This window comes from Nelusetta ayraudi, unplaced genomic scaffold (assembly GCF_046127955.1).
Source record: "Nelusetta ayraudi isolate G7.1 ecotype Tasmania unplaced genomic scaffold, CSIRO-AGI_Nayr_v1 ptg000094l, whole genome shotgun sequence".
In the NCBI taxonomy this organism is placed as follows: domain Eukaryota; kingdom Metazoa; phylum Chordata; class Actinopteri; order Tetraodontiformes; family Monacanthidae; genus Nelusetta; species Nelusetta ayraudi.
In genome coordinates, this window is record NW_027466144.1 from 994,370 (window position 1) to 1,021,774 (window position 27,405).

Here is a 27,405-nt window from a genome sequence, read left to right on the forward strand (position 1 = left end):
GCCTCTCTGGTGGAGTTCAAGCCCAGTTTTGGGAGCCCGGCTCTTTACTTTCAACAGCGTCAGTCCGGCCTGTCTCAAGCCTCCCCGGCCGCAAGAATTAATGACGCGGCGCAAACGCAGCCATCCTGTCCATAAATCAAGGGGAAATTAAAGGGACAGCGCCGCCATGTGCCAGGACGCTCCTCTCTCCGTCTCCGCCGCTTGGCCGATTTATCATTTGGGCTGTGCATTAATAAACACAGACTCCCAGGAGGCGCTGCGGTGTTGGGACGGCCGGCGCCCACCCTTCAGTGAGCAGCGCCGGTGAAATTTTCCTAATTGGTTTTGCAGAATTTCTTTGAACGCACGAGGTTGAGTTTGTGCAAAAGCAGAAGGATGAAGATGAATTCTTGCCTGATGATACAGTGGAAATAATACATATTCCACAAAATAATAAAAAAAAAAGTGCACCGCGTCACGTCGCCTTTCGGAAAAAAAAATTTGTGCGCGCTCAGGGATTTGTAAGTGCACGGCCGCCGCGTCCTTACATGCAAGCTGCTAAGCTAAGCCGTATATAAACAGATTTTCCCTGCAATGACAACGTACAGGGAGTGCAGTGTGTTACTTTTTGCACGGCTTTTTTTATGTCGCTCAAACACACCGGCGTCCACACACTCTCACACACACACACACACACGCACACTCATGCACACACACTCACCCATTCACATGCAGGCTCTGTGATTACCATGTGAATGGGGGCGCTCGACGAATCGTCGGATGTGTCAAAACCAGAGACGGAGCGTTTACATTTTGAGGGATGGATGGATTGAGGGGGACGTAAATATGAAGGGGGGAGGGGAGGGGGCGGGGGCATAAGAGGGGGGGGGGCTCTCAGGGGCGCGAGCTGGTTTTGTTTCGCCCATTTTTTTTTTTTTTTTACAAAATAACTCCAAATGTTTCATTTCCAAGTCGCGAGTCACAAAGTCATTGTGTCAGTTCAGGCACAAAGCGCCACTTCCACCACTGTCACCTCCTCCCCTCACCCCCTCACTCCCCCCGCCCTCCCCCTTGTCTTGTTTGTGACATCTCTGCGTGAAAAGACAACAAAAGTCATGTTTTAATCTCCACCCGTGGCTCTTTGTATGTGCCGACAGAATGGTTTGCCACATTTTTTTTTTATTCCCGCCTTGTACCTTTTGAAAAACCGCTCCCCCCTCCCCTTTCAGCGGCCCCTTCCTTAGTCAACACTGATTGCATGTGAATAACGAGTCAAGATTGGCCTTGATGAAATATTACCATACACAGTCGGAGCATTTCTCCAACATAAAAGGCATGTTTGCTCATGGATGAAATGCAAGCAGTGCATCAAGTGACAGGCGAACAAGTCGTTCAGACGAGCCTTTTGTCTGATGATTGACAAAGATGTCATGTGTCGGGGGGTTAGACTAGACTGGGTTAGGAGCTCGGAGTAGAAAAAAAAGAGGCATGACTCAAGCGGCACATGCTCTTTTTACAAGTCGTGACTAATTTGGAAAAGATTTAAGGGGAATTCAAAACAAAAGCGAAGGAAGAATAATGAATTTGTTAGCTTGCTGCAGAGTTCCTTTCCTTCCCTCTGATCTCCTTCGCTCTCCTTCTCCGCGTCCTCGCAGACTCCCGCTTCCCCAGCCCGCGGCTGCCGTCGCGGCCCAGCAGGAAGCGCCCGCCGCCCAACTCGCCCCTGTCGGAGCACAGCTTCGACCTGCAGACCATGATCCGCAACTCGCCCAACTCGCTGGTCACCATGCTCAACAACTCGCGCTCCAGCTCGTCCACCAGCGGCTCCTACGGCCACCTCTCTGCCGGAGCCATCAGGTAGGCCAGGGCCCGGGGTGGTGGTGGGAGTTGGGAGTTGGAATCACACTCAGAAAGAGCTGGAGATGCGATTCTGAACTCAGAGGAGCTGCTTCAACTGTTGGGAAATGTTAAAACTTTGGGATATTTCCAGTTGTGATGCTACGTTATCGACTTTCGTGCAGCACAAATTAATGACATCACATTTCATGAGTGACGCTCATCGCGACTGAGCTTTGATTGATTGTTTGCATAAGGTGGTCGTTCGGGGACTCGCATGTGCCAATGATGAATCCACCGACAGCAGGTCACCCAGGAGAGAAGGCCGTTGATTTTCCAACAGGATTGATTTGAGTTTTGTTTTTCACACAGCCTGTTGCAGTGACAATACTCTACACAGAAAATTGGTATTTTTTTGTACATCAAAATCCCCGTGCGGTGTGTCGGTGGCCCTGCCTGCCTGCCTCCCCGGCGGCTCGTGTCAGTCATCCGGTGCACCTCTCGGAAAAAAAAACAGCCCGCACCTCCGCTACCGCGGGGAGGGTGGAGTGGGGTGGAGGGGAAAAAAGAGGAGAAGAAGAGAAAAGGGGAAAGCAAAGATCCATGGCCCCACCCACAAGCATTGATCAGCGATCTGTGAGAAGAGCTTGATCAATCACGGCGGCCGGTGGCGGCTGGCGGCGCTCGGGCCACTGTGGCGCTGACAGGACCCAAATAGCCGCGGCCAACAGACTGATGAGTGATATGACAAGCGGATGGGCCCCCAAATGTGTCTCGGCCCATTGATTTCCACTCCGGCTTGTAATAAAAATCAGCAGACATATGGGGCCGCGGCGGCTCAGGATGAATGGAGTCGACTCGCACTGATCTGAGCTCGCAGCCGAGCGGAGCTGCTTGCACCGGCCTCTGGGACGTGTGTGTTTTTAATACCATAAACAAAGTCAGCTCAGTTTAAGAGTGAATAAACTGAGAAAACTCAAACGGCCGCAATGGGAGGAAAATTAATTTGGCGCGACTTCTCCTGCGCCCTGAGCGACACGCTGCAGGTTGTTTATCATCCGCATCGTTTTGCCCAGTAGGAAGGATGACACACTGCCTTACACACCGCATGATAATTTACGCCGTGTTAACAAGCTGAACATTCATCGGCAGCCCCCCCGGTTCCGCTATTACCGCAGCATCTCCTGTCAGATGGTCCTCAGGGAAGCAGCAGCTATCCAGAACCATCCATTCGTTCTTCTCTTTGCCTCGCTACTTTTGCAAATCATTTTTTTCTCTCCTCTCCTCCTCCGTCGCCCTCAGCCCGGCGTTGAGCTTCGCCTACCCGCCCACGCCGGTGGCTCTGCACGTGCACCAGCAGCTGATTGGCCGCCAGCCGGGCATCGTGGGCTCCGCCTTCGGCCACAGCCCGCCCCTCATCCACCCGTCGCCGGCCTTCGCCACCCAGAGGCCCGTCCCCGGCATCCCCCCGTCCGGGCTCAGCGCCAGCGAGCGCTCGGCCATCTCCAGCGAGTCTTCGCAGGTAAGGACGGCAGCAGCAGCAGCACCGGTGGTGGTGGTGGTGGCGGCGGCGGCGGGCGGCGCCCGTGTGATTCATCATCACTGGTAATAGGCGGCGGCGGCGGCGGCGGCGGTAGCGGCAGCCAGCCACGTCTCAGGCAAAAAAACACGGAGCGCCGAGGCCTCCCCGCCTCCGCAGCCGCTCATCTCCTGGGAGCTTCGCCGCACTTGTGCCGCCTCTTGTTTTGAGAAGCCCAGAATGCGCCCGCAGCAGCAAACAACAAGGGGCTTGTTAGCATAGAATCCCAGCGCTGACTCCATTAATCACCAGAGAGAGAGCAGCGATATAGAGAGGGAATATTGACGTGGATGGATGGATCCTGAGGGGCTTTTTTCTCTCCCCCCCCCCCCCACCACCACCACCCCCACCCACTTCCCCGCTCCTGGCTCGATGTGCGGCCTCACATCTGAAGTAAATATTCAGCCGTTTATTACCCGTCTTCCCCGCTGCTTCCCCATCACGGGAGTGTTGCTTCATTGCCAATGAGGCCTCGCCCGGAACTGGACGCGGCAGAAAATTGCCTGTTTCTTCCTCCCAATGAGGAGACTATTGCTTGGCAGCCTCCCGGCGGTCTGCTGGGGGGAGGGGGAGCAGGACGGCCGCCTTCCAGGCCAGACAGACCCAGAGGGACGGCAGCGGCGACTGCTTTTTACAAAAGGCTTCTAACATGAAGCGCCTAGTAGGCAAATTGAAAGCTGAGGCCAAAGTCAGGTGACCTATCGGTTTGCTGAGCGCTGATATAGTCCAAACTGTGCAGTGTGAACATCATCGGGACGACTTATAAGCAACAATTGCAATTTTAATTATTCTATAGAGGATTAAATACAATTTAAAAAAAAAAATGCAAGTAGGATCTGCAGCAGATGGGAATGATTCTGTGTTTTCCACAGATCAAACCAACCAGTGAGTCGGCGGTGACCAGCACCGGAGACCCGATGCACCACAAGCGCTCCAAGATGAAGCCAGAGGAGGAGCTGCCGAGCCCGGGCGCCGTCAGCGTGCAGGTGAGGGCTGTCAACGTACTTCTTCTCTCTGTCAATTTATTCTTCAGGACTATTTTTTTTTGGACAGTTTAGCTTTTATTTTTTATATTCAAAGGAAACGGAGCCGCGCCTGAAAGCCTTTTTAATGTCTTCTTAATGGGGGCCTTTCTGGCGAAAAACAGCAAAAAATTAGAAATTAAAAAGATAATTAATAGTGTGACTGCACTCGGCTGCACCACCCCTGCTGTTGTGGCTGTGAACACCAACCCCGAACCCCCACCCCACAGTGTACAGGAGGGTTAGATTCCTCAAATATTCGGCCTATAACAGCCCTGCAGGCACAGAGCAGCTTTCAGAGCAACATTTCCTGCTTTTTTTTTTTTCCTCCCGAAGAAAAAAAGGGGCCAGACTCACATGGGAACTATTTTTCTCAGACGTGGCTCCAAATCTTTTTTGGCTTCCCCTTATAATGCAAAACTAACAGCCTGGCCCAGCGCGGACCCCGCTGACAGATCTGAACGCAGCCCAGAGGGCCGCAGAGCAACAGGGCCGCGTTTCTGTTGTGTCGCCACGTCGCAACTTTCTTCTCTGTTGCTGTCGTCGCTCAGGATCACCCCGACGGGATGACGCTGGTGAAGGAGGAAGGCGACAAGGACGAGAGCAAGCAGGAGCCCGAGGTGGTGTACGAGACCAACTGCCACTGGGAGAACTGCTGCCGCGAGTTCGACACGCAGGAGCAGCTGGTGCAGGTAGGTCACGTGACCAAGCACGATGTAGGGAACAGAACAGCACAGTGGCTGATGACGACAGAAGGATTCCAGGGGGGGGGGGGGAGAGAAGCGGCGGCCTTTGGTTTGAACACTGTGAGAATCTCCAGAGCCTCCGGCTGATGAAGGTGCCAGCAGCACCGCGAGGCAGCTGCGCCCGTCTTTGCACTGTTCCTCACGCCTAGGCCTCGAAAAATAAAAGCACTGCCAGCCAGTCAGCAAGAGAGTGAGTGAGCGAGCCGCGGCCCCAAGAGCTGCAGGCGCTGGCCGATACCGCCGCTGGATTCCTGATTGGACGCAGGGCCGGCGGTAATGGGCTCAGAGAGCCTGGAGCAGAGAGCCAGTTAAGCCTCACAGAGTCCAGGATGTGAAGCCCCAGCAGCAGCAGCAGCAGCAGCAGCAGCCTCCAGCCTGTTATCACAACCCTCACACTGGTAGCGGCTGAGATGGATGGCCCTCGTCGCCCTCATCGCCCTCATCGCCCTCATCGCCCGGCCCGGCCCAGCGCCGGAGGGCTCGCCGCTAACCGCAAAATATTAATGACATTATGGAGTCGGTCACGGAAGCCCTGGCCACCACTTCCTGTTGGCTCTCCACACCGAGAGCCAGGGGGAAATACTGCGATATGATGGCATGAACAAGGGACACTAGTGTGTGTGTGTGCATGAGTGCACACACACACACACACACACACACACACACATACACATACACACACACATAAAACACACATCATGGCCCATCTGATAGGAAGATCTTCAGCTCTCCACCGCTGTCTGTCTGTTTTGCCGTCTTGACATCGCAATCCTGCCGCCGCTGCCGCCACCGCGATCCCCCCCCCCCTCCTCCTCTCAACCCCCCATCCCTCACCCCACCACGCCCCCCCCTCTCTATCTATAATTGATATCCTCGGCTCGGAATAGGCTGCCGATCCGCCGTTTGAAAAGGCTCCGCTCGGCGTCTTGACAACTTCCAGCGCTTGTTTTTCGGGAGGCCGGCTGAGCTGCACCAGGTGGTCGCCACCGCATCGCCTCACAGTGTTGGTGCACACAGCAGCAGCAGCAGCAGCAGCAGCAGCAGAGTCCTTATTAGTTTTCCAACCCCTCCTCCAACCCCCTCCGTCTCGCCTTGAAATTGTTTTATTCTCCGCCTCCCCACTCACCCGCCACCCGACCCGGCGTCGACTTCCTGATAGTGCGTTTTATTTCTCATTTCGCCGTGCACATGCAGATATGCACAGAGATGCCAATGGGAAAAAAGATGGGGGGGGGGGGAGAAAAGAGTCTTCGCCTACAGAGTCCCTGTCCTCTAATTCAGCAGAGCGGAGGGGAAAATGCTCTTATCGCTACGCATCCTCACCCCCACCCCTCCCCCCACCTCCCCACCCCACTCCCCTCAGTAATAGGATAAGTACAGTATTTGGACCACAGTGGCTCTGTGATGTAGGGGGGGTTGGGGGGGTATATAACTAAACAATGAAGCCCGGTCCCCTCCCCCCCGCTGCGCTCATCTTCTGAAATGGCTTCGGGCTGTTTAAGAAAAGAAAGAAAGGAAAATGGGAAACGGGACATGGAGGAATCATTCCGAACCACCACGCAGCAGTCTGAGCAGTCTGAGCAGCCTGACAGTGAGACGCACATGACGCGGCCCTGAGTGGATCCAAACCTTCCTTTTGTGTTTGGCCTCATTTCTTTTTTCTCTTTTTTTTCTTTAACCAATTAAACCTCCCTGGTCGCTCTCCACCTTGTTCAAAAGCACTGCCTGCATATTTCCACACTCTCCAGCTCTCGCCACGACCGACCCCCTCCACACACACACACACACACACACACACACACACGCTCGCTCGCTCACACACACACACTTTTTATCATCCGGCGTCTAAGCGCTCTCTGCGCCGCCGATAAGATAAACATCAGATCTTGTGCAATTTAGCTCACTTATCTGGCCGCCGCAGTCAGCAGAAGCGAGGCGGGTGTCAATTTTAGTTTGCCGCCTTTATTTGATTTATTACATTTTTGGCCGCCGCCGCACCTCGACCGACTCGCTCCACAGAGTCCTGCTCAGCGCCACCTTCTTTCACTCTCAAGTGTGTGTTTTTTTTTGTATTTTTTTGGGGGGGAATTTAAGAAAAAAAAAGGGGGGAGTGGGGGGGGGGGAGTGGGGGGCATAAACCTCTCTTCCTCGTTCTCCCCTTCGTTTCCCCCTCCGCCCCTCTTCTCCCCTCTGAGGCAGCACTTTTAAAGATAAGGCCTGGTGGCTTCTTTAATGTCTCTCTTGAAGTGCCCCCCCCCCCCTCTCCCTTGGTTGTGTCGCCAGGGATGCCAACCCCACACTCCCCTCATTTCCTAACGTGGTCCGACTCAACTTTCTTCCTTGTTTTTTTTCTATTTTATCTGGGATCTATTACTGACTCGTCGGCACGGAAATCTACAAGGGAGCTTTACATTCTCGCTGCCCCTGTATTCAAAAAAAAAGTGGAAGTGGTCCTCTTTGTTCTAAAGCCGTTGTTTCTTTTTTTTTTTTCGCCGAGGGGCGTTTTGCATTATATTCAATTTATTCTGAGGTTAATCCCTGACATTTCACAGGAATTACAAGTGCTTCTTCCTCAGTAGTTTAGAAGCCACTTTTTGCTTGCAGGGAAGCTCGTGCGTGCGTGCGTGCGTGCGTGCGTGCGTGCGTGCGTGCGTGCGTGCGTGTGTGTGTGTGTGTGTGTGCAGGCCTGTTCGCCACACTGCGCGGCCCACCCTCCTGTCCCAGCCTGGAGTCTACATAGGTGGCGCTGTGACGTGCTTGTTCTCAGATGGGGAGCTGCGTGTCTCCGCCTCCCTGTGAGGCTGCTGCCGGTGTTCAGGGGAGATAAATGGAAAAGGGTGGTGCAGGGGGGGGGGGTCTTGGGGGGGCGGGGAGGTGGTTGGTAGTCTAAAGCCTTACCCCCCACCCCCCACCCCACCCCACCTCCCTCCTCTGGCTGCTGGCGCCGGCTTTTAATTGGTAAAATGCTGATTTTTTTTTTCCCCTCTTTTTTGATCAGGAGGAGGATTATGGTCCTTATCTTTCGAGAGTATCTCACTCTAAGATGAAAAGACTCTGCTGAATTACACATGCCAATTCCAGCTCCCTGCCCCCCCCACCCACCACCACCACCACCACCACCAGCCCTCACCCTCCCCCCCCCAACTCCACCACCACCCCCCTCTGCCTCACTTACTTAATTTTCCCCTCTTTCCGCACCTCCTCCCCTCCCCGCCTCCGTGCGCACAAAGCGACTGACATCACAAAAGAGCATATGATTTATTAGGCGCTGTTTGATAATGCTAAACGGTGTTGCGGGTCCCACAGCTTAGTGAAATTGCCTTGTAAACAGGAGCCTCGTTTCATTCGCGCTCTGCATTTCTCATGCACGGGGGGGGATGAGAGGGTGAGGGGGAGATGAGGGGGGCAGTGGGGGTCCCTCCGTGGAGGATTTGATAAAGCGACGCGGCAGCAGCGGATACACAAGTTGACCAAAGTGGAAAATGGCTGCAGTAATGGCTGTAAAGGGGGAAAAAAAGACAAAGAGGGTGGCGGGGATCACTTTAAATAACAGCGGATATAGAGCAGCTTGCAGTGCTGTGCAGGGGTCTGGAGTGGGGGGTGGGGGTGGGGGTGGGACTGGCCCTGCACCTGTGTGTGTGTGTGTGTGTGTGTGTGTGCGCCTCTCGTACGTCACAGGCGGCCTCACTGTCCCCCGTGTCCACGTCCCCGGCGCTCCCTGTCGCGCCGCGGCTCCCCTAAATCCATCTCGGTGGCGTTTTTACAGTTGTTGGCCGATAAGCTGGCAGAGGGAAGATGAATTGACCCGCCCGCCACTGCCGTCGCCGCCACCGCCGCTATCAGCACCTGTTTGTCGATTTAGCCGGCCAACAGGGCCTGTCTGCTCAGCATGGAGATTATTGATTCAATGAGAATTGCCATTAGATCACAGCCATTAGGTTCCTGGACTCTCACTCTCTCACTCTCTCACTCCAGGCAACACACACACACATGCCGCCTGCCCTCTCTCTCTCACTCTCTCTCTCTCTCTCTCTCTCTCTCTCTCTCTCTCTCTGTCAGCTCGGGGCCTCATGCATCACAGCCGTCAACGACCTCCCTTCATTTGTACAAACAGGATACGAGTGTGTATCTGTCTGTGTGTGTGTGTGTGTGTGTGTGTGTGTGTCTGCGCTGGTGTCGTGCCAGACACAACCTCTGCGATCCAACACGGCGGCGGCGGCAGTGGCGGCGCTCTCCCATTGCTCTCTGAGCTGCGGGATATCGAGCGCTGCTCAGGACTGACCGATGGCTCGCCACCGGGATTCCCTTGCTGCGAAGCGGAGGGTTGGGGGGTGGGGGGGGGTGAAGACGAGTCAGTGGTGAGGGAGGAGATCAATCTTGGAGGGGATGGGGGAGGGGCGGGGGGCATGGGGTGGGGGACTTCACTAACGTCCGCGGCCATCGAGTTCCCAATCATTTTCCTCCAAATTAGTCTTGTTTTGTCACTTTGAAATTAAAAAATGTCAAGTGAGAATAATGGGGGTCCTCTGCGGATATATTAGTGTCAATTTTTGCTGCTGCTGCTGCTGCTGCTGCTGCTGCGTCCACGCTGACTCATTTGTCGATGCAGTTGTTTTTTATGAGCAGTGCCGGAAAGAGCCGAGTGTTTATTTTGTCCAAAGACAAGAGGGTTAAAATATCTCCAGTTGACTCTTGAGTTTACGGTTAATGTCAAGGTCCTGCTACAAAGTGACCCGCCATTCTTTAGTTTTCCTCCAGTGCTGAATCTTACAAAGAACCACCCCCCCCCCAGATGTGTGTTTGTCTTTCATGCCTCCTCCGCTGCCCTGCTGTCCGTCTTCATCCAGCCCTCCGGGTGCAACGGCTGCCCAGGAATGTAATAATTCTCCACCCCTTTTGCTAGAGGATATTGTTCCTGTTTGCCCCCGTTTGAATCGCTCTTGGGGAAAAAGGGGTGGTGGGGGCGGAGGGGTGGAGGTGGGGGTCCGTGGAAGAGGAGGGCCGCATGTTGACCCGAGACGGTCTGTGTCTGCTCCCCCCTCCTCTTCCTCACACTCACTCTTAAGGGGTCTTGCGAGGCAGTGGAGGAGATGGAGCATCAAAAGGTTAAAAAAAAAATGAAGAGAGAAGGAGGTGGGGGGAGGGGGTGGAGCCGGGGGCCAGGGGGGGTTAATGTGTGAAGATACACTGCTTGACTGGAGCAGTGAAGCCCCATCACATTTCAGACGTCTCCCACCAAACTTTTCATTTATGGCCCCGTCCCCTCCTCCCTTCCTCCCTCCTCCCTCCCTCTCTCCTCCCTCTTCTCTTCTTCTTCTTCTTCTTCTTCTTCTTCTTCTTCTTCTTCTTCCTTAAGCCTCAGATTGGATGTTGCCGCGGCAGCACAACTGTCAGCTGCTTGTCACGCCGCAGCGAAGGGCCAATATGATGCCGAGTGACAGGGTTTTATTTGAAAATCCTGTTTCGGCTCGGTCTCACAAGTCTGGCCCCCCATCACCTCCTCCTCCTCCTCCTCCTCCTCCTCACCCCCTTTTTTCCTCCCTGCATTTCTGTAGATTTCAACAGAGCGAGGCAGAGAAAGAGAGGAAATAGTTAAGATCATTGTGTGGGAAGGCATTTAATAAAAAGCTATTTCCTGACATTGAAAATCTGTTTGCTCAAAAAAATAAAATAAACTGTCTTTTTCTCAGCACATCAACAACGACCACATCCACGGGGAGAAGAAGGAGTTTGTGTGCCGCTGGGAGGACTGCTCTCGGGAACAGAAGCCCTTCAAGGCCCAGTACATGCTAGTGGTCCACATGCGCAGGCACACCGGGGAGAAACCCCACAAGTGCACAGTAAGATTGAAGAATTTTGATGTCATTCTTCAAATTAGGAGGAAAGCTATCCTACATGCTCAGACTGTTACTCCCTCCCTGCAGTTTGAGGGCTGCGCCAAGGCCTACTCCCGTCTGGAAAACCTCAAGACGCACTTACGCTCCCACACCGGAGAGAAACCGTACGTGTGCGAGCACGAGGGCTGCAACAAGGCCTTCTCCAACGCCTCGGACCGGGCCAAGCACCAGAACCGCACGCACTCAAACGAGGTAAAGTGACACCAGGTTGCTCGATAGAAGTTTGCTCTCCGCCGCCGGCGTCCTCACCTCCTTTTTTTTTTTTTTTCAGAAACCGTACGTGTGCAAAATCCCGGGCTGCACCAAACGCTACACGGACCCCAGCTCCTTGCGGAAGCACGTGAAGACGGTGCACGGGCCCGAGGCGCACGTCACCAAGAAGCAGCGCGCCGACTACCCTCGGCCGCCGCCGCCGCGGGAGCACGGCGCCAACGGCCAGGGGCGCTCGCCGGGCCAGGTGGGCCTGGGCGGCGGCTACACGGACCAAAGGGAGTACAACCACCACGCTACCTCAAAGCAGGACGAGCGTCTGCAGGTCAAGTCCATCAAGACCGAGAAGCCCATGGTGAGAGCTGCAGCCTAACAGCTTGAAAATATCATACCTGCCTCCATCTAACACTTAACCTGGGACGGGCGTAAACTCTGACCTCTTTCTAACAAGCAAACCTTCTTCTTTCACCCAATGCTTCGGCATTTCTCTCCCTGCCGTTGTTAAGGACAGTGGGTAATCAGGTGAGATGGACACGCTCTCTTTCTTTCCTTTGTGTAAAAAACAAAACAAAAAACAACTTCACGGAGCTCATCTCGCTCGTCATGCTTGTGCCTGTCTCACCGTCCACTTCCTTTCATCTCTCGCATTCATCGATATCTTCATCATTTCAACCAAAAGCAATTGGAAGAGGGCGCAAAACAGAGCTTCCCGTCTGCAGCAGCGCGGCTGAGCTTTCGCAAACATTGCACACATGCAGCAAAACTCATTCTCATCGTGAACAGAACAGAACTGGCATCTCTGCAAAGTTCAGCAAGAGTCCAGCGTTTGTGTTCCAGGGATTGTGTTGTCACAGGAAGGTCATGCTGTGTCATCTTTCTGCACGATTCTCAGCAGAAAGCGTGTTTCAAACATCGTTGTGACTTGTGAAAAAAAAAATCAACGTGTTCCATTCATTTGCATCCATCTAAACTGCTCCACATAGACTTCTAATTTTTTATTTTCTCCTTCTTCTACCTCCCATGTGTGTGTCAGACGTCTCAGCCAAGCCCTGGCGGTCAGTCTACATGCAGCAGTGACCAGTCCCCCGTCGGCATCTATCCCAGCCGTGGAGTCCAGCTTGCTGTGAGTGCCGGACGCTCGCCAGGGGAGGGGCCGGAGGAGGACGAGGAGAAAGAGGAGCACGGGGAGGAGGCGGACGAGGAGTGCGAGGGCGAGCCGGCCCCCATCATGGACTCCACCGTCTCCACCGCCACCACGGCCATGCTGACCCTGCAGGCCAGGCGCAGCGTCGGCCGCCCGCTGCGCTGGATGGAGCACATCAAGATGGAGAGGCTGAAGCAGGTCAACGGAGCGCTGCCCAGGCTGGGGCCCCTGTCGCCCTCACCGCCACCGAGGGTTTCTGCACTGCCCAACATCCTGGGAAAGGGTGAGTCCTTGTCTCAAGCGTTGATGATCCCTCCCCATAGACGCACATATGCTTATCTGTAACTCCAGAGTGCACTTGAGCAGCCTTGCATAGGCGAAAAGGAAGAAGCAGAGCATTTAAGCAGGCCGTGCTTTATCTTGTGACATCAAAGGTTTATTTCCTGAATCATTTGGTTTCAGAGGGTATTTTGGGGGGAGGAAAGGAATAAAAAGCAGTAAAGGATGTTCTTTTTTTCATTTCTGGGGAGTTTATTCACAACTCAGGGACAGATATTGTTAGGAAACACTGGGGATGTGAACTTCAAACTCGGCCTTGTGTCAGATAAATCATTATCTGCAGTCCCATCTTAGTCCCTTTCGGGGGTGAAATATTCAGGCAAACTAGATGCTTGGAGAAAAAAAAAGTCCCGTTCCACTAGAGAACGATATCAAATTCATATCAAGCCGCTGCATCGAGCCAGAGAAAATAGCATGTAACAGCGTTTCATGGCCGAGCGCAGCATGCAGTCAATGGAGGGGTCTGTTTTAAGGGTGTCTGTTTGACTGAGCAAGACTCATGTTTGTCTGCGATTCACTGCACGGGGTGGTTGCTTTTCCCCTGAAAAGTGAATGCAGCCTGAGGTCAGGGGTCTCAGTTTGGGAATGAAACTGAATTGAATTGTTCAAAATCAAAAACAAAGTTGATTTCTCACGAAAGAAGGAAAAAAAACAACATCACTCTCTCTCACTCACTCACTCACACTCACACTCACACACACACACACACACACACACACACACACACACACACACACACACACACACACACACACACACACACACACACACACACACACACACACACACGGGTCCTTTTCTAACCTCCTGCTGACCTGATTAGCAGCAGCTGGAAGGAAGACGCAGGTGTTGCCAATGAGTGCTGATGAGCAGGAATCAACTCTGACCTGATCAGCCACAGTCCCAACTTTACAGAGAATTCTGTTTGCATTAATGTGAACATAAATGTAAACGACCACACCTGGAAGAAAAAACAAAACTAACACTGAATTAAAAAAATGTACATTATAATAATTATAATATATTTTGCTGTTCTGTTTGACTATTTATTGCTTACCAAAGAGGACTGCACTGAATTCTGTTGTAGCTGGTACATTGACAATAAAAATGTGGTATTCTATTCCATCCATGTGTGTGTAATATGATTTTCCAAATTCTGCACTATACCATTGCTGTAATTATGCAACTTTTTCCACTGTGGGATTAATAAAAGCGTTCTATTCTATTCCATTGCTTGTTCACTCTGCGTCTTCCCTCCCTCGCCACCTGCAGGATCCTGCCTGGGCAGGCAGTGGGGGGTGACCCCGCCCCAGCCGCCCGCTCCCGCCGAGCTGGCCAACACGGAGCTCACGGTGCTCAGCGTGCTCCGCGACCGGCGCGACAGCAGCGGCAGCGCCGCCAGCTCCGCCTACCTGAGCGGCAGCCGGCGCTCCTCGGGCATCTCGCCGTGTTTCTCCAGCCGACGCTCCAGCCAGGCGTCCCACCAGGGCGAGGGCGCCGCCATCCCCGCCCTGGCCGCCGCCGCCCACCACCGCCGCCTGCGCAACCTGAGCTCCGCCGACTCCTACGACCCCATCTCCACCGACGCCTCCCGCCGCTCCAGCGAGGCCAGCCACTGCGACGGAGGAGGCGGAGCCGCGGGGACGCTGGGCGGCGGTGGGTGGGGCTTGTCGGAGACGCGCGGGATGCTCAGCTTGACCCCCGCTCAGCACTACCACCTGAAGGCCAAGTACGCTGCGGCCACCGGCGGCCCCCCTCCCACGCCCCTACCCAACATGGAGTGGGCCAGCCTCAAAAATCACAGCGTGGTCATGATGGAGGAGGGCGGCGGTAACCACCACCCTCTGCCCCCGCTGGTCAGACCCCACCGCTGCAACAACTCCGCCGCCGCCGGAGGAAGTCTGGGGCACGGCGGCTACAGGAGGCGGGGCCTCTACCCCGGCGAGGGGCCCCTGAATGGGCCCCGCAGGGCCAGCGACCCGGTGCGGAGCCAGCCTCACGACCTCGGCGCCTTGCCCTCGGTGCAGCGCTTCAGCAGCCTGAACAGCCTGAACAGCCTGAACAGCCTGAACAACCTCCACCCTCTTCCGCCGCTGTCCCATCACCCCGCCAGCTGCGGCGCCGCCCGCTCGGAGGGGAACCTGCCCAGGGGGCTGCACAACCCCAGCATCGCCGAGCACGCCGCCCTGGAGGCGCTCGCCACGGAGGAGGAGGACGACGGCCTGCTGCTGCTCGCCGACGAGGACATGCTGCCGGACGACCTGGTGCAGTACCTCCGCTCCCGGGCTCGGGACGACCAGATGGAGCAGATCCTCGGCTTCTCCGACCCGTACGGCCTCCAGCAGCAGCAGCAGCAGCAGCAGCAGGTGGTGTCGGGGCCGAGGAGCCCCAGCCAGCTGCCCGTCCAGTGGAACGAGGTGAGCTCCGGCAGCGCCGACAGGTCCCCTCAGCGGTGGCCGCACCCGGACCTCGGCTCCGACCCGGAGCCTTTCGGCCGGTTTGGAAACATGATGGTGCAGCAGCAGCAGCAGCAGCAGCAGCAGCAGCAGCAGCAACAGCAGCAGCAGCAGCAGATGGGCGGCTGTGCCCAGGTCAGTCAGTCCCACAGCACTTACTGCAGCCACCCGCCCGTCAAGCTGGAGGCGTCGCCCAACTCTTGCATGGAGGCGGCGGCAGTGGCAGCGGCCAAGACCCTGCGCCGGCCCGACCTCTCAACCTACAACGGCGCCCCCTCCTGTCACAACGGGAACAGCGGCCTGGCCTCCGCGGACCACCATCACCATCACCACCTCTTCAACCAGCCGACCGCTCCCCAGCTGGGCCGGCAGGGCCACGCCCCCCGCCACAGGAACCTGGCCCGGGTCCAGCAGTACCACCCCGGTCCGGAGCTCCCTGGTCAGACGCAGCCGAGGGACGGCAGCCTCTGCGGCTCCCTGCCGGATAAAGTCGCCTGGCTGAAGCTGGAGGCTGCCGACCAGGGCTACCTGGACCAGGGCTTCTCCGACTGCCTCCCTCACGACACCTGCAAGGGCTCGTTTCCCGCTCTGAAGGACCAGTGCCTGCTGGAAACCATCGCCGAGTCGGTGGGGCAGGTGGACGCTCACCTCAGCCCCGGCGCCGACCAGGTGACCAGCACGGTGGACAGCAGCGTGCCAGCGGCCCTGTTCGGCGCCGGCCTGGACTTCGCCGCCATGCTGGAGGACGGCTTCGACCAGAGCAGCCTCGTCTCCGGGGCCCTAAGCCCCTCCATGTTCCAGGGGATGTCCAGGACCTCGTCGCGCCTGACCACGCCCCGGGCGGCAGCGGCGGCAGGTGGGGCGGCGGCCTTCCACAGCGTGGCGCCGGGCCTCAACAACATGGCCATCGGCGACATGAGCTCTCTCCTCACCACGCTGGCGGAGGAGAGCAAGTTCCTGGCCATCATGCAGTAAGCGGGCGCCCGCCCGCCTCTCCCCTTCAGCCTTCTCCGCCCTGAGGAAAAAAAGAAATCATAATGAAATGAAACAAACAGAAGAAAGAGAAGAAGAAAAAAAAAACAAACCTCTGGTGTATGTGAAGATAAAGACCAAAGTGGCAACAGTGACTATTGAGTACTGTAAATGTGGTGGAACAGGCAGTTGCCAAAACCTTTTATTTTGTAAAAAAGAAAAAGAAAAAGAAAAAAAGTCATCTCATAAAGAAATGGGATGTGTCACAATTATGTACAGATGAATAGTTATATTCCTTTTCTGGAATGTAGGCTATTTTTTTTAAAAAAAGCTCTTTCCTCTGTATTACTATGTGATAATGAGCAAAAGCTCACTTCCTTACAAGCAGTATTCTGTGTTTTGTCACTGTTTTGTTTTTTTAAAAAATATTATTTGTTTGCTGTACACACTGACGGTAAAACTGCATGTTGTTTGATACGGAAGACAAACTGTTTATATATAGGAGTGCGGAGCCGAGGAGGGCGCGACGGATTTGCTTTTTTTTTTGTACTGTGCCGGTACCGACATCGACCGGCCCACGTGCCAATAATCTAGCGTTCTGACTGCGCAGACACAAAATCCATCCTCGCTGCGGCGGGTCAGACACGGGCCACTGGTTCGATGAGAACCTTTAGACGCAGAGAGGTTTTGAGAAAGTGAAAGTGTATTTACATTGTCATATGTTACTTTTGTGAATCTGTAAATGTTTGCAGTGCTTCTTGCAGCTTTTTACCAAGTGTTCTTTTTTTTTTGACAGTTTTTTTTTTCTCCAGCTTCCTGAAGAGTAAGTGCGGTCTGTGGTATCAGGTCACATCCTCTGAGCCTCCAAGGCGTGTAGGTAGTTGTCTACTTGATATTTAATTGGCTTCATTTAGTTACCCTGCAAAGGTACTTGCAAGTGTACATAACAGTGTTCTTTTTTTTTTTATATATATATATCTGTTGTTATAACCTTGATTATTGACGTTGGATTGCACGGTTGTTTGGAGCTGAGACAGACACTTTTTTTATTTCCTTTCTTTTTTCTTGATTTAAAGAGCCCGTCCGGGGCTTTTTTGTTTGCTTACGTGAATCGATGGGATTTGCTTTCTGGGTTTTCCGGCCCCGAGAGCGGCCCGCAGCACACCGACTCCCCCCCTCGTGATGATAAATGCTGTAAAGTGTTGTGTTTTGTTTTCCCAGGAAAGTCATTTGTATTGTTTCTCCAAAGCTCTTAAATTCAGAATGTGTACTGCCATCAAGTATTGCAGTGACTTTGTCGACAGTGTTAGTATTGCCTTGCAGTTCTGTGTGGCTGCGCACAGAATATTAAGTAGTTTACCTTTTTATTCAGTGTCAAAAAAAAAAGAAAACAAAACAAAACAGTGAGGTACAAATTGTTTTACTGTTTACTTGGGTACTTTTTTGTCATACTTGTAGCTGTGCATTGATGATGTTTTTTTTTGGTTTTTTTTAATTGTATCGAAAAAAGTAGAAATCATTTCTTTTGAAGAAGGGAATCAATACTGAGGTATGTGCCTTATAAGTATCAGCCTGTCGATGATGAGAGTGATCACTGCCAATCCTCCAATGTAAATTATGGGGAAAAAAATGTATGTGTCTTGCAAGGCCTAAAAATAATAATGATAGTGAAAAATGACAGAGCATTTAAAATCAGAATTTTAGAAAAGTGAAAATGTGCGAAATGCATTCTACTTTTCTTTGTTTGTTTCGTTTAAGTTTTGACATTTATTGTGCTTTTTAAAATAAATAAATAAATAATGAAATGAATAAATAAATATATATATATATATATATATAAATGATGTGTAAATACAGTACTCTTTCTGTAGGTTTAGCAGAGGAAATGGAAGGTGTCCTGAGGCCAATAAAGAAGTGACTTTATAAGCAGGGATTTCCAGGCTCTGGTGAGAGCTTCAAGGGTCCAGCACTGCCCCTCCATCAGGAGAGCTACTTCGCTCTTTTATAACTGACTACAAATGTTTGTATGGTTTTAATAAATATGAGAAAACACATCTCAAGTCTCCTGTCTTCCTGTGTTAGGTGTGATAGTTTCCCCTCCTTCTGGTCGAGACAGAGTGAATAACGTCTGACCCGCAAGCGCATAGAAAAGATATGAGTCATCGCTTTTTAAAGAAAACAGAACCGTCCAACGTGTTTTAACTCTCGCTTTGGCTGCATAGATTCCGGATTGTTGTTTTTTTTCTCCCGCCACTCATCAATCGTTTTTCTATCACTGCTTAATCTGAGCTGAGAGTTGCTGGAGCCCATCAAAAATATGTTGAGGCAAAGGAGGCCTGGACAAGTCGCAAGGAGATGCAACTTTTAATAAAAAAGTCATAAAAAATCATAAAAATAAAAAAAATCCAAACTGAAATACTATGACTATTACTATAATATTCACGTCTCATCATATGAATGCACATTTTCTTCCATGCGCACTCAAGTGTCATGCAGGGGCTGTTTTGACGCTGAGAGCAACCGTGTTGAGATTAAAGCCCGGCGTAAGCAGCCGCGCTCATTCACACAGACACCTTCACAGACGCTCATTCAACTCCCGTCCGCTGTGCTCAGAGGTGACGCTCCATCAGCGGCACCTCTTAGCGAACTCCAGCTAAGTGCAGCGAGCTTTTGCATCATCCCACAACGTGTATATATATATAAAAAAAGAGAGTCCGTCTATTACGCACATTATGCTTTTTGCAAGCTGGAGAAAAGTGTGACCACTTCCTTCTAATGAAGGGTGCAGTTAGCCTTTCCACTGCAGAGGAGCATGAAAGCTGCAAATAGTTTCAACTGGCCAGATGGCGGACCGTTCTGACTTTTGATGTCTGAGTTCCTTCAGAAAGTCCTGACATTCTGACTGCACCAAAGTGAGAGCAACGTACTTTTTGTGAAGATGTGTGTGAACCGCGACATGTTGGAGATAGAAAAAAGAAAAAAGGTGGCATTGGTTCACAATAGGAAATATTTTATTACTAAAAGGTCATCATGAAACTGAGGGCACTCCTTCAGCAGAGTTTCCACAACTACTCTTTATTGAAACCACAAGATTGTTGCTTTTTTTTCTTTTTCTTTACCATTTTGACATGAGGAAAAAAGAATCTCACATTAAATGACAGAAACTGGGGGGGAAATATGTACAAATAATGGGAGAGTACAGTCACAACTGTGGCCAGCATTGTTTTGGTGTTGTAACAATGAGCTCGTACAGGAGGCACTTGAAAGTGAGAGCCTGAGGGAGCCGAGAGCTGGGAGGGGAGATTTAAAAAAAAACAAAAGCGTGACTAGCGGTACTGGCAAAATGATGCATCGTTTAAACAGTACGTATGATGCATCCATTATGTTCCTTCTGTCAATGTGGGACCGATGCGCTTACGGAGCATTTACACAAGCCTGCACCACAGAAAAGTATAGCAAACAGGGTGCACATTCAAAAGCATGCATTGCCCCACAATATGGAGATGTGGCTGAAAATGTCATTTTTAATATATGCAACTACGAAAAAAAAGAAGAAAAAACGAAAAGAAAAACGTCTGCTGCTTGAGATTGTTTCTGCAATAGACGTACAGTATTTACAGGAATTATATTCTTTTTTTTTTTTTAAAAACATCTCTTGCTCAAGTGCCAGTTAAATAAAAAAAAAGGAAGGTAACATAACTGCATCGCTGTGTAATGGCGCTAAATTCGAACTGTCGACCGCTAACATCGTCAGGGAAAGTCTACTGTTTTCGATGACGTATTTACAATAAAACACATGGATCCCATAAAACAAAATAGAGTCGAGGAAGAAGTCAAAGTCCATGACATTCTGCTTGGGAGCACGTGGTGGCTGCACGTCACTTTAAGCTGACCTCCGATTACAGCTGCTTTAGTGGTCGGGTTCCGGGTTCCTAGTTGGGCCCGGGGAGCTCTCAGATCTTCTCCTGGATGAAGGGGTGCTGCAGGGCCTGGTTGATGCTGATGCGCTTGGCCGGGTCCAGCATCAGGGTGCCGTCCAGCAGGTCCTTCAGCTGCATCACCTTCTTCCTCTGGTCCTCCGGCAGCCGCTGGCAACCGATCATGTCCACCAGGAGGTCTTTGGTGGGGTTGATGGTGCTCATCACCGTCACCTTCTCCTGAACAACGGAAGGAAAATGAGCTCACTTTGTGATAGGAAAGCAGTTGAGAGCGCTTATCCAATGGCTGTTAAAAACACCCACTGCTGCAACGGGAGAGAGCGCCTTACCCTTTCAGTCACTTTGTCTACTTCAATGTACAGGAAGTTCAAATTCTGATCGAAGTGCTGGTCTTTGAACAAGCCTTTACGGATCATCTGGAGCAAGAGAGGCAGAACATTGCATCAGCCATCACCTGCTGAACACTGACACGGCGCAGCAACACGCCTCACTCTGCCCGAGGAAAGGAAAACAATAACCCGAGGACTTGGAGTGATGTGACGCAACCTTCTGCTTTTTTCACCTTGTTGGGCATCTTGCCCTTGAGGTCCATGGCGAGTTTGATCATGTGGTTGTTAGAGGATCCTGGAAAGAGGATCTTGCCGGTGTAGAGCTCATATAGAGTGCAGCCTACGGACCACATGTCAATCCCATAGTCGTACGGCTTTCCTATAACTGAGGCACAATAAATTGGTGAGCTGGGTTTGAAAAAAAGAAAAGAAAAGAAAAGACAGAAAGAAAGGAATCCACATGGTGCAGTCGAGACCGGCGGTGCAACTCACTGATTTCTGGAGCTCGGTAGAACCTGCTAACCAGATAGGGAGTGATGTCATTGTCAGCAACATGAGAGGCGGAGCCAAAATCACAGAGCTTCAGGATGGTCTTGGACTCATTGACCTGCGGTGGAGCAATAAAGGCAGAAGTTTGATGCACATGCTTGTTTTTTTTGTTTTTTTTGAAAAAAATCACTTCAGCCAGCGCGACGAAGCCGGGCGTTCACATCGTACCAGGATGTTGTCCGGCTTGATGTCGGCGTGCAGGATGTTGCACCGTTTGAGCAGCTTGAGGGCCAAAAAGAGCTGCTGGCTGTAGGAGCGCACGGCCTTGATGTGGAGGCCGACGTCCTTGCCGTACTTCTTCAGCACCTCTCGCAAATTCATACTGCCGATAACAATGTGACGTGCGTTTAGTGGACTCATCACACAAGCACCGAAACAAAGCAATGAAAGAACGAATGACGTGATGGACGAATGAATGGATGGGGAGACTCTTGCTGCCTTGTCATTTACCTGAGAGGCTCAAAAACAAGACAGAGATGCTGCTTGTGGTAGAAGTGCCTGAAGAGACGCAGGCAGTGGAATTTGTCATCAGGATCTGCATCGTTTAGCTTCTTGAGGAACTCCAACTCTTTCAGCCCTGTCTTTTGCCTGAAAAAAACAATTTTTTTTTTATTAATAAATTAGTACATCAAGCAGAAATGTAGAATAAACAACCATTGTAGTGTTTCTGCATGCGGTGGATAAGAAAGTGGATGAATTTGTGAAGACATTTGATGGAAAGTGTGACTCACATGAGCTCGTTGTTTCGGATGATCTTGACTGCCACCTCCTGGCCGGCCCTGGCAGTGTCCCTGGCTCGGATCACATTGCTGAACACGCCCTGGCCGGTGTAGCCGTAGACGTCGTAGCGCTTGTCCAGCGTCTCCCCGATGTTCACTCCTAATAAAAGCACATTTGGCAAACTTGTTACCAACAGGGAGACGGCGGTCTGAAGGAATCCTGAGAGAAGACCTCCTCCTGTCTTTGAAGAAGCAGAGACGTCCCACTGACAGGGAAAGTAAAAGTTTCAGCTGTGCTTCCAGAGGTGAGATAGCGGGGCAGCACTTACTGTAGTAACCCTCAGCGTCAGTCCAGTTGTCCCTGAGGTTGGGGTTCTCCTTGAAGTCCTTCCCCACACCAGCGGCTCTCATCCTCGCACTCTGCAGAGCAACGCAACAGGACGGCGGGTCAAAGAATGCCAGACGCTGGGAACTCCTTTACCGTTTCAAACTTCCATCTCGACGTGTCAGCACGGCAACTGCCGACGCACAACGGAGCGCACTTACGTCAAAGTCTGCAGCAAACATGTCATCCGACTCCGTAAACATGTCAGGAGCTGAGGGCTTCTTCTGGTTGGCTCCTGGAACAAAACAAAACAAAAACAACAACAAGACGGCGGCGTGCCGGGTGAGTCTCTCGTGATCCACCGCGTTGTAAAACAGAAAGTCTGGAACATGAGTTTGATTCACATACTCTGCAGAGCTCAAAATATGCTGCAGACCTTTTGGCAGAGACAGCCAGGCTTTGGATTACAAGCCAGCAACTGAATGAACACATGACAGAAAGACACAAAAATTATGAGCCCTGCATGGCACAACTCTGCAATTCTCACACAAACGCACCCTTACAGGACGTGTGCAGTGCGGCTTCCTCTGACCATCCGATGAGATGAGAGTGGAAAAGCCCCCTAGATTAGAAGCGCAGGGTGGAGCGAACTTCATGATTTTTTTTTTTTTTTGTTGGTTTCGTGAATTTCTGGGCAGCTATCGATCAGCCTTCACCGTTTTCAAGCCGTTTTAAAGCTGAAAAAGCTAAAAGCTATTAAGTGAAAACAAAGCTATTATTGTTAATCCACTCCATATGAATTTGCCTGATTCCCTAAAGTCTGCAGAAGTAGCTCCAGTCAGAAGGTGCGGAGGAAAAAGACCCCAACTGGTTTCTAGAGGAGGGACGCGATCAAGACCGTCTCCAGCTCCACGTCGTTGGAGAACCCAGCCGCACGTCGAGAGTCGTGAGTGAGGCCCTGAGCACAAACCTGACCCGGTGGCGTTCATTCAGTTGGCCTTGTACGCTCGCAGACGAGACAGAAAGGTCCCTTCGAGCGGAGCCTTACCGTCTTTCTCCTGGGCGATGAGGTTGTGCTTGGCCTTGATGCTGGCCTCAAAGGTGTTGACGTTCTCGCGCTCGTACTCCTTGACGTCGGCCGCCACTCGCTCCAAGATGTCGTCGGGCGAAGGCGAGCGGCTGCGCGTGCTGCTCTGGGGGCTGCTGGGCTCCGAGATCATGTTGGTGTCCTCGTTCACCACCTTGTATTTCTGGACAAAGCAGGACATTTCACCATAAGAGTCAATCAAACAAAGAGTGCAACTTGGCAAACTTACTGTTATCAAGAAAAGGGGAGTGGAAAAAAAAACAAACAGCAGCAGGAAGTCAGAATCAGTCACGTGCACAGACCTGGACAATGGCCAAGCGCTGCTGTCGCCGCTGCTCAATCAGTGCTTCTTCATCCACTTCCTCCCCATCAAAGTCCTCTAGGCTGCAGATAAGATACAAATGCTTTGAGATTAATATCAATCGACAAGCGGCAGTAACATAACTCAGCAAATATCCACAAATGGCAAAAGAGCAGATGTAATTAATTGCGTGTCCTTTGGTCCTTCTCCCCTGAGAGTTCAGGTTGGTCAGTTGCTCCTCTTTACTCACACTTCATCTTCGGAGGACTCCTGGTCGACCTTCATGCCCTCCGACAGACTCCCCTTGAACTTGTCCTCGTCTCTGTTCTGTCGCCGTCTCCGATCTCGGTCCCGCGACATGGAGCGCCGGTACTGCCTCAACCTGCCGTATCTGTCTCTCTCATCCGACCTGGACGGCGCACAATACAAACTTCATCACCCTGTAAAAAATTCTCCCATACACAAAATGTGAGATTATGTTCCTGAGGGAAGTGGCCAGCGGCTCACCTGCGTCTCATGGGAGAGCGTCTGCGTGGGGACGATCGAGAGCGCCGCCGCGGTGACAGAGGCGACCTCCTTCTCAAAGGCGAGCGGCTGATTCTGCGGCGAGCGGCCAACCTGGGGCTGGTGTCTCTGGACCGATCCCGGCCACTCAGTAAATCTGGCCGAGGGCGCTTCCTGTGGGAAGTCATAGCCAAGGACAATTCACACACGGTCATGAAGGACATGTCCAAAGTTTTCACTTTTAAGATCACATTGTCCAGCTGCTGCTGCTCTACAAAGTTATTTGTATAAAAGCATTGCGGGAAGGTGGACGAACCTTTGTGGGGAATCCGGCCTGTCAAACTCTCTCCTCCTGACGTCAGGCGAGCGGCTCCTCCCCCTCCTGGGCGGAGTCCTGGTTCTGGATGGGGAGTGGCTGCGCTTGGACACCCTGTCTGAGGCACTGGTGGAGGGATGGTGGGCGTCCCGGAGGCGCGGCGAGGCGCTGCGGTTCCTGACGGGGCTGTGAGGCGCTCGTCTGTGCGGGGAGCGGTTCTCCTTCCCTGACGAGGCGTCCTTCGATGGGGACTTGGCCGGCCGCCGTTCCCGGTCGGCGTCCGGGCGGCCCGGCCGCTCTCTGGATCTGGACCGCCGGCCGGCTCCCTTCTGGTTCTGCCGCTCGTCTCTCCTCGGGGGGGAGCGTTTCTCAGAGCGGCCGGGTTTCTGCTCTCCCCTCCAGCCCGACGGGGAGCTGGACTTGCCGCCTCTTTCATTGGACCTCTCGGCGCCGTCGGCACCCTTCCTGTCTTTGGACCTGCTCCTGCCACGGCCCCTGTCTTTCGCGCCCGTCTCCTTTGCGGCTTTGGTCACCTTGTCCTGTTTCGTCTCCTTGGCCTGTGCCGCTTTGTCCGCAGACTTACTCCTACTGCGGCGCTTGGCAGCGGACTTGCTGCCGTCTGTTGAGTCCCGTCTAGATTTTCCACTTTTCCCTCCCCTGGGAGATATGGGTTTACCTGAGCTGCCCCTCTGACGCTGTTCTCCGTTCCTAATCCTGGCCTCGCCGTCCTCCTCCGATCCAGAGTTATAACCCTGAAGAATCAAGCCCATGCCTGACTGAACCTTGCCCTCCATTAACTGGCTGTCCAGCTCGGCTTTAATCATGGCCCTCTGTTTCTCCAAATCCTCCAGCAAAGCCCTGTCGTCCAGGCTGGGATTCCCAGAGGAGGGAGAGGATTCAACTTTCCTGTGGCCAGAGGAGCCCAAGACAACTGCCCCCGAGGGAGAGGAGCCCTCCTTGCGCTTGTGTTTCCTGTGTTTGTGGCGATGCTTCCGTTTGCGGTCCTTGTCCTCATCAGAGGCGTGTTTGTGTTTCTTGTGCTTACTACGGTGTTTGTGTTTTTTCCTCTTGTGTTTACCACCGCCGCTGCTGTGATGTTTGGACCCTTCTTCTGTCTTTTCGCCATTAGTCACGGCCTCCTCCTAGGATGAGACAACAAATCCCTGAGAAAGGCTCAACTTAAAAGATACATTTTAGATCTCCAGTCCAAAAAAATAAAAATAAAAAATGCTACAAGACACATCGTAACATTTTTAGCATTTTATGTACGTAGGACTCTGGTGTTTATAGACTTTAATGAGGCTGATACAATTAAAAATGAATTTAATAACTGTACACTGGGTCTCTTCTTGTTTTTTCTATGAACAATTATAATTTAAGGCAAATGGGGATATATCAGGAAACATCTTACATGCACTTGGATGATGAGACAGCCAGGTGTAAAATATAGATCACAGTAAAGATAAAACTGATGAAAGAGTGGCTCAATTTATTGTGCAGTCTCGACCAAAGTCCAGATCGTCTGCCATGTCCTACCTCTTCTTCTTCCTCCTCTTCTGACATGTCTCCACTGTCTTCATTCCCACTTTTATCGTGACTCTCCAGGTCCTGCTTCCTGTTTTGTTTCGAGAGAACAGGGTTAAACATTAAGCAAACAATATGAGACATTGTGGCGGTGTGCAAATCCAGCATTTGACGCCTGTTTCACGGAGGTGTCGGGGAGTCAAACGGTGTGCTGTACAAACAGTGACGACAAACACCTGCAGTGCACTCTCATTACTTTTATCAAGCCCAGAGAGCGTCACGGACCCTGGCAGTTCAGATGATGGACAACTGTGATAAAGTTGTTTAATTTACAAATTAAAAATGCGTGATCGTGGGACTGAAACAAACCCCTTGAAATAATATCCAGTTACTGCTACTGAAATGAAGGGGGGCTTTTAAACATTAAGGACCCCAGCTTTGCTCCTCACCTACTACCCCCTCCTCACAACAGTAACCTTGGCAACCACGACAACAGCACAATCTTCACAAATCTTGAACAGCTCTTTTGTGTTCAGTTAGATTAACACACGGCAAACAAAGCACAGCTCATCCATGCAATAATCTGCAAGCGTTACAGCCTGTCCTTCGTCAATAATTGACAAGTGAGAGTGCGCGCGCGCGCGCGTGTGTGTACATTAAGAATAAATGGCTGATAATAAACTAATACCAACGACCACAACAAGCCCAAGATGTCATCGGGTATATCCCTCGGATACGTTACGTAATGGGCCAAATTAAGCTTGAAACTGCTTAAACACTTGGCAACGACATTTACGCGCAGTGGTTGGCGGTGCTGTAGAATATTACTCTGCTTGTTTACGGAACTGACGGAAAGAAAAAAAAAAATACCATCGACGGTTTTAAACTTCCGCTACACTTGTTCACACCGCCAAGCCAGTCTACTCTTTCAACACCGAGCTAGCCGGAACAGGCTAACCGCTCATAGCAAACTTAGGGACGTCAAGCTAAGCGTATGATAAATGATCGTCACGTGTTGTCAAATTTTAGGAGTTTGGGTGACTTCTGAAAACAGTAGCAGGTTATTTACACCGGGGAAAACACAGAGCAAGGAAGGTGGAGTATTCCGCCGTGTGCTGCACTACCTGATAAAGTTAATGCTAGGCGAGCCAAAGAGCATTAGCTTAGCCGGCTAAGAACATTGGCTAGCTGTGAAGTGTGAAGCCAGCGCCAACAACGTCGCACACCTGCACTTGAAACCTAAGCAGCGAGAACACGAAACAGCACAACGTCAGAACTGCTGTTTTTATCGTTTTGGCATAGGGGTTTTGTGCAGAAGTAAACGACTTACACGTGTTCGTTTCCATTATTCATTCTTGTAGACGCGATCTCGACGTCGGCCATTTTCCTCAGTCAAGGCGCTGCTTCTTCTTCGTGTTGTTATACAGGGGAAGAACAGCAACATCAAACCGTTGAGACGCCCTCTGTTGTGTTGGCGGTACCGTGCACTTGTTACTTGCGCTCTGCAGTTATGTCTTTTGTCCACCAGGTTGGCCCCTTCGTTCACGTTCACTTTCGACCGATCAAACGGTGTAATAAATAATGCAAATAATTAAAGGAGACGGTCTGATATTTTACAAGTTTAATAAATATG

The 27,405-nt window shown here is 51.8% G+C and overlaps 2 protein-coding genes across 7 annotated transcripts in view; one reads left to right on the forward strand and one right to left on the reverse strand.

Annotated features, from left to right (window-relative positions):
- Positions 1–18,234, forward strand: part of gli3 (GLI family zinc finger 3) — an 83,234-nt gene extending 65,000 nt beyond the window's left edge. Inside the window, exons 7-15 of the mRNA XM_076047487.1 lie at positions 1,635–1,836; positions 3,118–3,337; positions 4,267–4,380; positions 4,968–5,108; positions 10,853–11,002; positions 11,087–11,251; positions 11,331–11,624; positions 12,303–12,696; positions 14,025–18,234. Of these exons, the coding sequence (XP_075903602.1) occupies positions 1,635–1,836; positions 3,118–3,337; positions 4,267–4,380; positions 4,968–5,108; positions 10,853–11,002; positions 11,087–11,251; positions 11,331–11,624; positions 12,303–12,696; positions 14,025–16,183 (3,839 nt within the window). The 3' untranslated portion in view covers positions 16,184–18,234. The remainder of the gene's footprint in view (positions 1–1,634; positions 1,837–3,117; positions 3,338–4,266; positions 4,381–4,967; positions 5,109–10,852; positions 11,003–11,086; positions 11,252–11,330; positions 11,625–12,302; positions 12,697–14,024) is intronic.
- A 935-nt stretch (positions 18,235–19,169) lies between these two features.
- On the reverse strand, positions 19,170–27,258 carry prpf4bb (pre-mRNA processing factor 4Bb). Of its 6 annotated transcripts, none has more exons than XM_076047404.1 (17): positions 27,103–27,215; positions 26,897–27,011; positions 25,785–25,863; positions 24,249–25,387; positions 23,936–24,106; positions 23,679–23,858; positions 23,430–23,511; positions 23,089–23,290; positions 22,262–22,335; positions 22,045–22,135; positions 21,728–21,875; positions 21,447–21,584; positions 21,165–21,318; positions 20,940–21,054; positions 20,681–20,832; positions 20,448–20,534; positions 19,170–20,337 (listed from the first exon to the last, which is right to left on the reverse strand). In XM_076047404.1, exons 2-17 carry the CDS (start codon positions 26,929–26,931, stop codon positions 20,134–20,136), a joined length of 3,051 nt encoding a protein of 1,016 aa, XP_075903519.1. In that variant the 5' UTR covers positions 26,932–27,011; positions 27,103–27,215; the 3' UTR covers positions 19,170–20,133. The 6 variants fall into 6 exon arrangements, with proteins under 6 accessions (XP_075903519.1, XP_075903517.1, XP_075903520.1 ...); XM_076047402.1 differs by having other exon boundaries at positions 24,249–25,390; positions 27,103–27,214; XM_076047405.1 differs by lacking the exon at positions 26,897–27,011 and having other exon boundaries at positions 23,679–23,837; positions 27,103–27,258.
- Positions 27,259–27,405: the final 147 nt, after the last annotated feature.

Coding starts and splice junctions, on each gene's coding strand:
- prpf4bb (XM_076047400.1), bottom strand. CDS start 27,155: ATGGCCGACGTCGAGATCGCGTCTACAAGAATGAATAATGGAAACGAA. Junction 23,512..23,678: donor GAGTCCTCCGAAGATGAAGT/GTGAGTAAAGAG, acceptor TCTTATCTGCAG/CCTAGAGGACTTTGATGGGG. Junction 23,291..23,429: donor AGCGCTTGGCCATTGTCCAG/GTCTGTGCACGT, acceptor TGCTTTGTCCAG/AAATACAAGGTGGTGAACGA.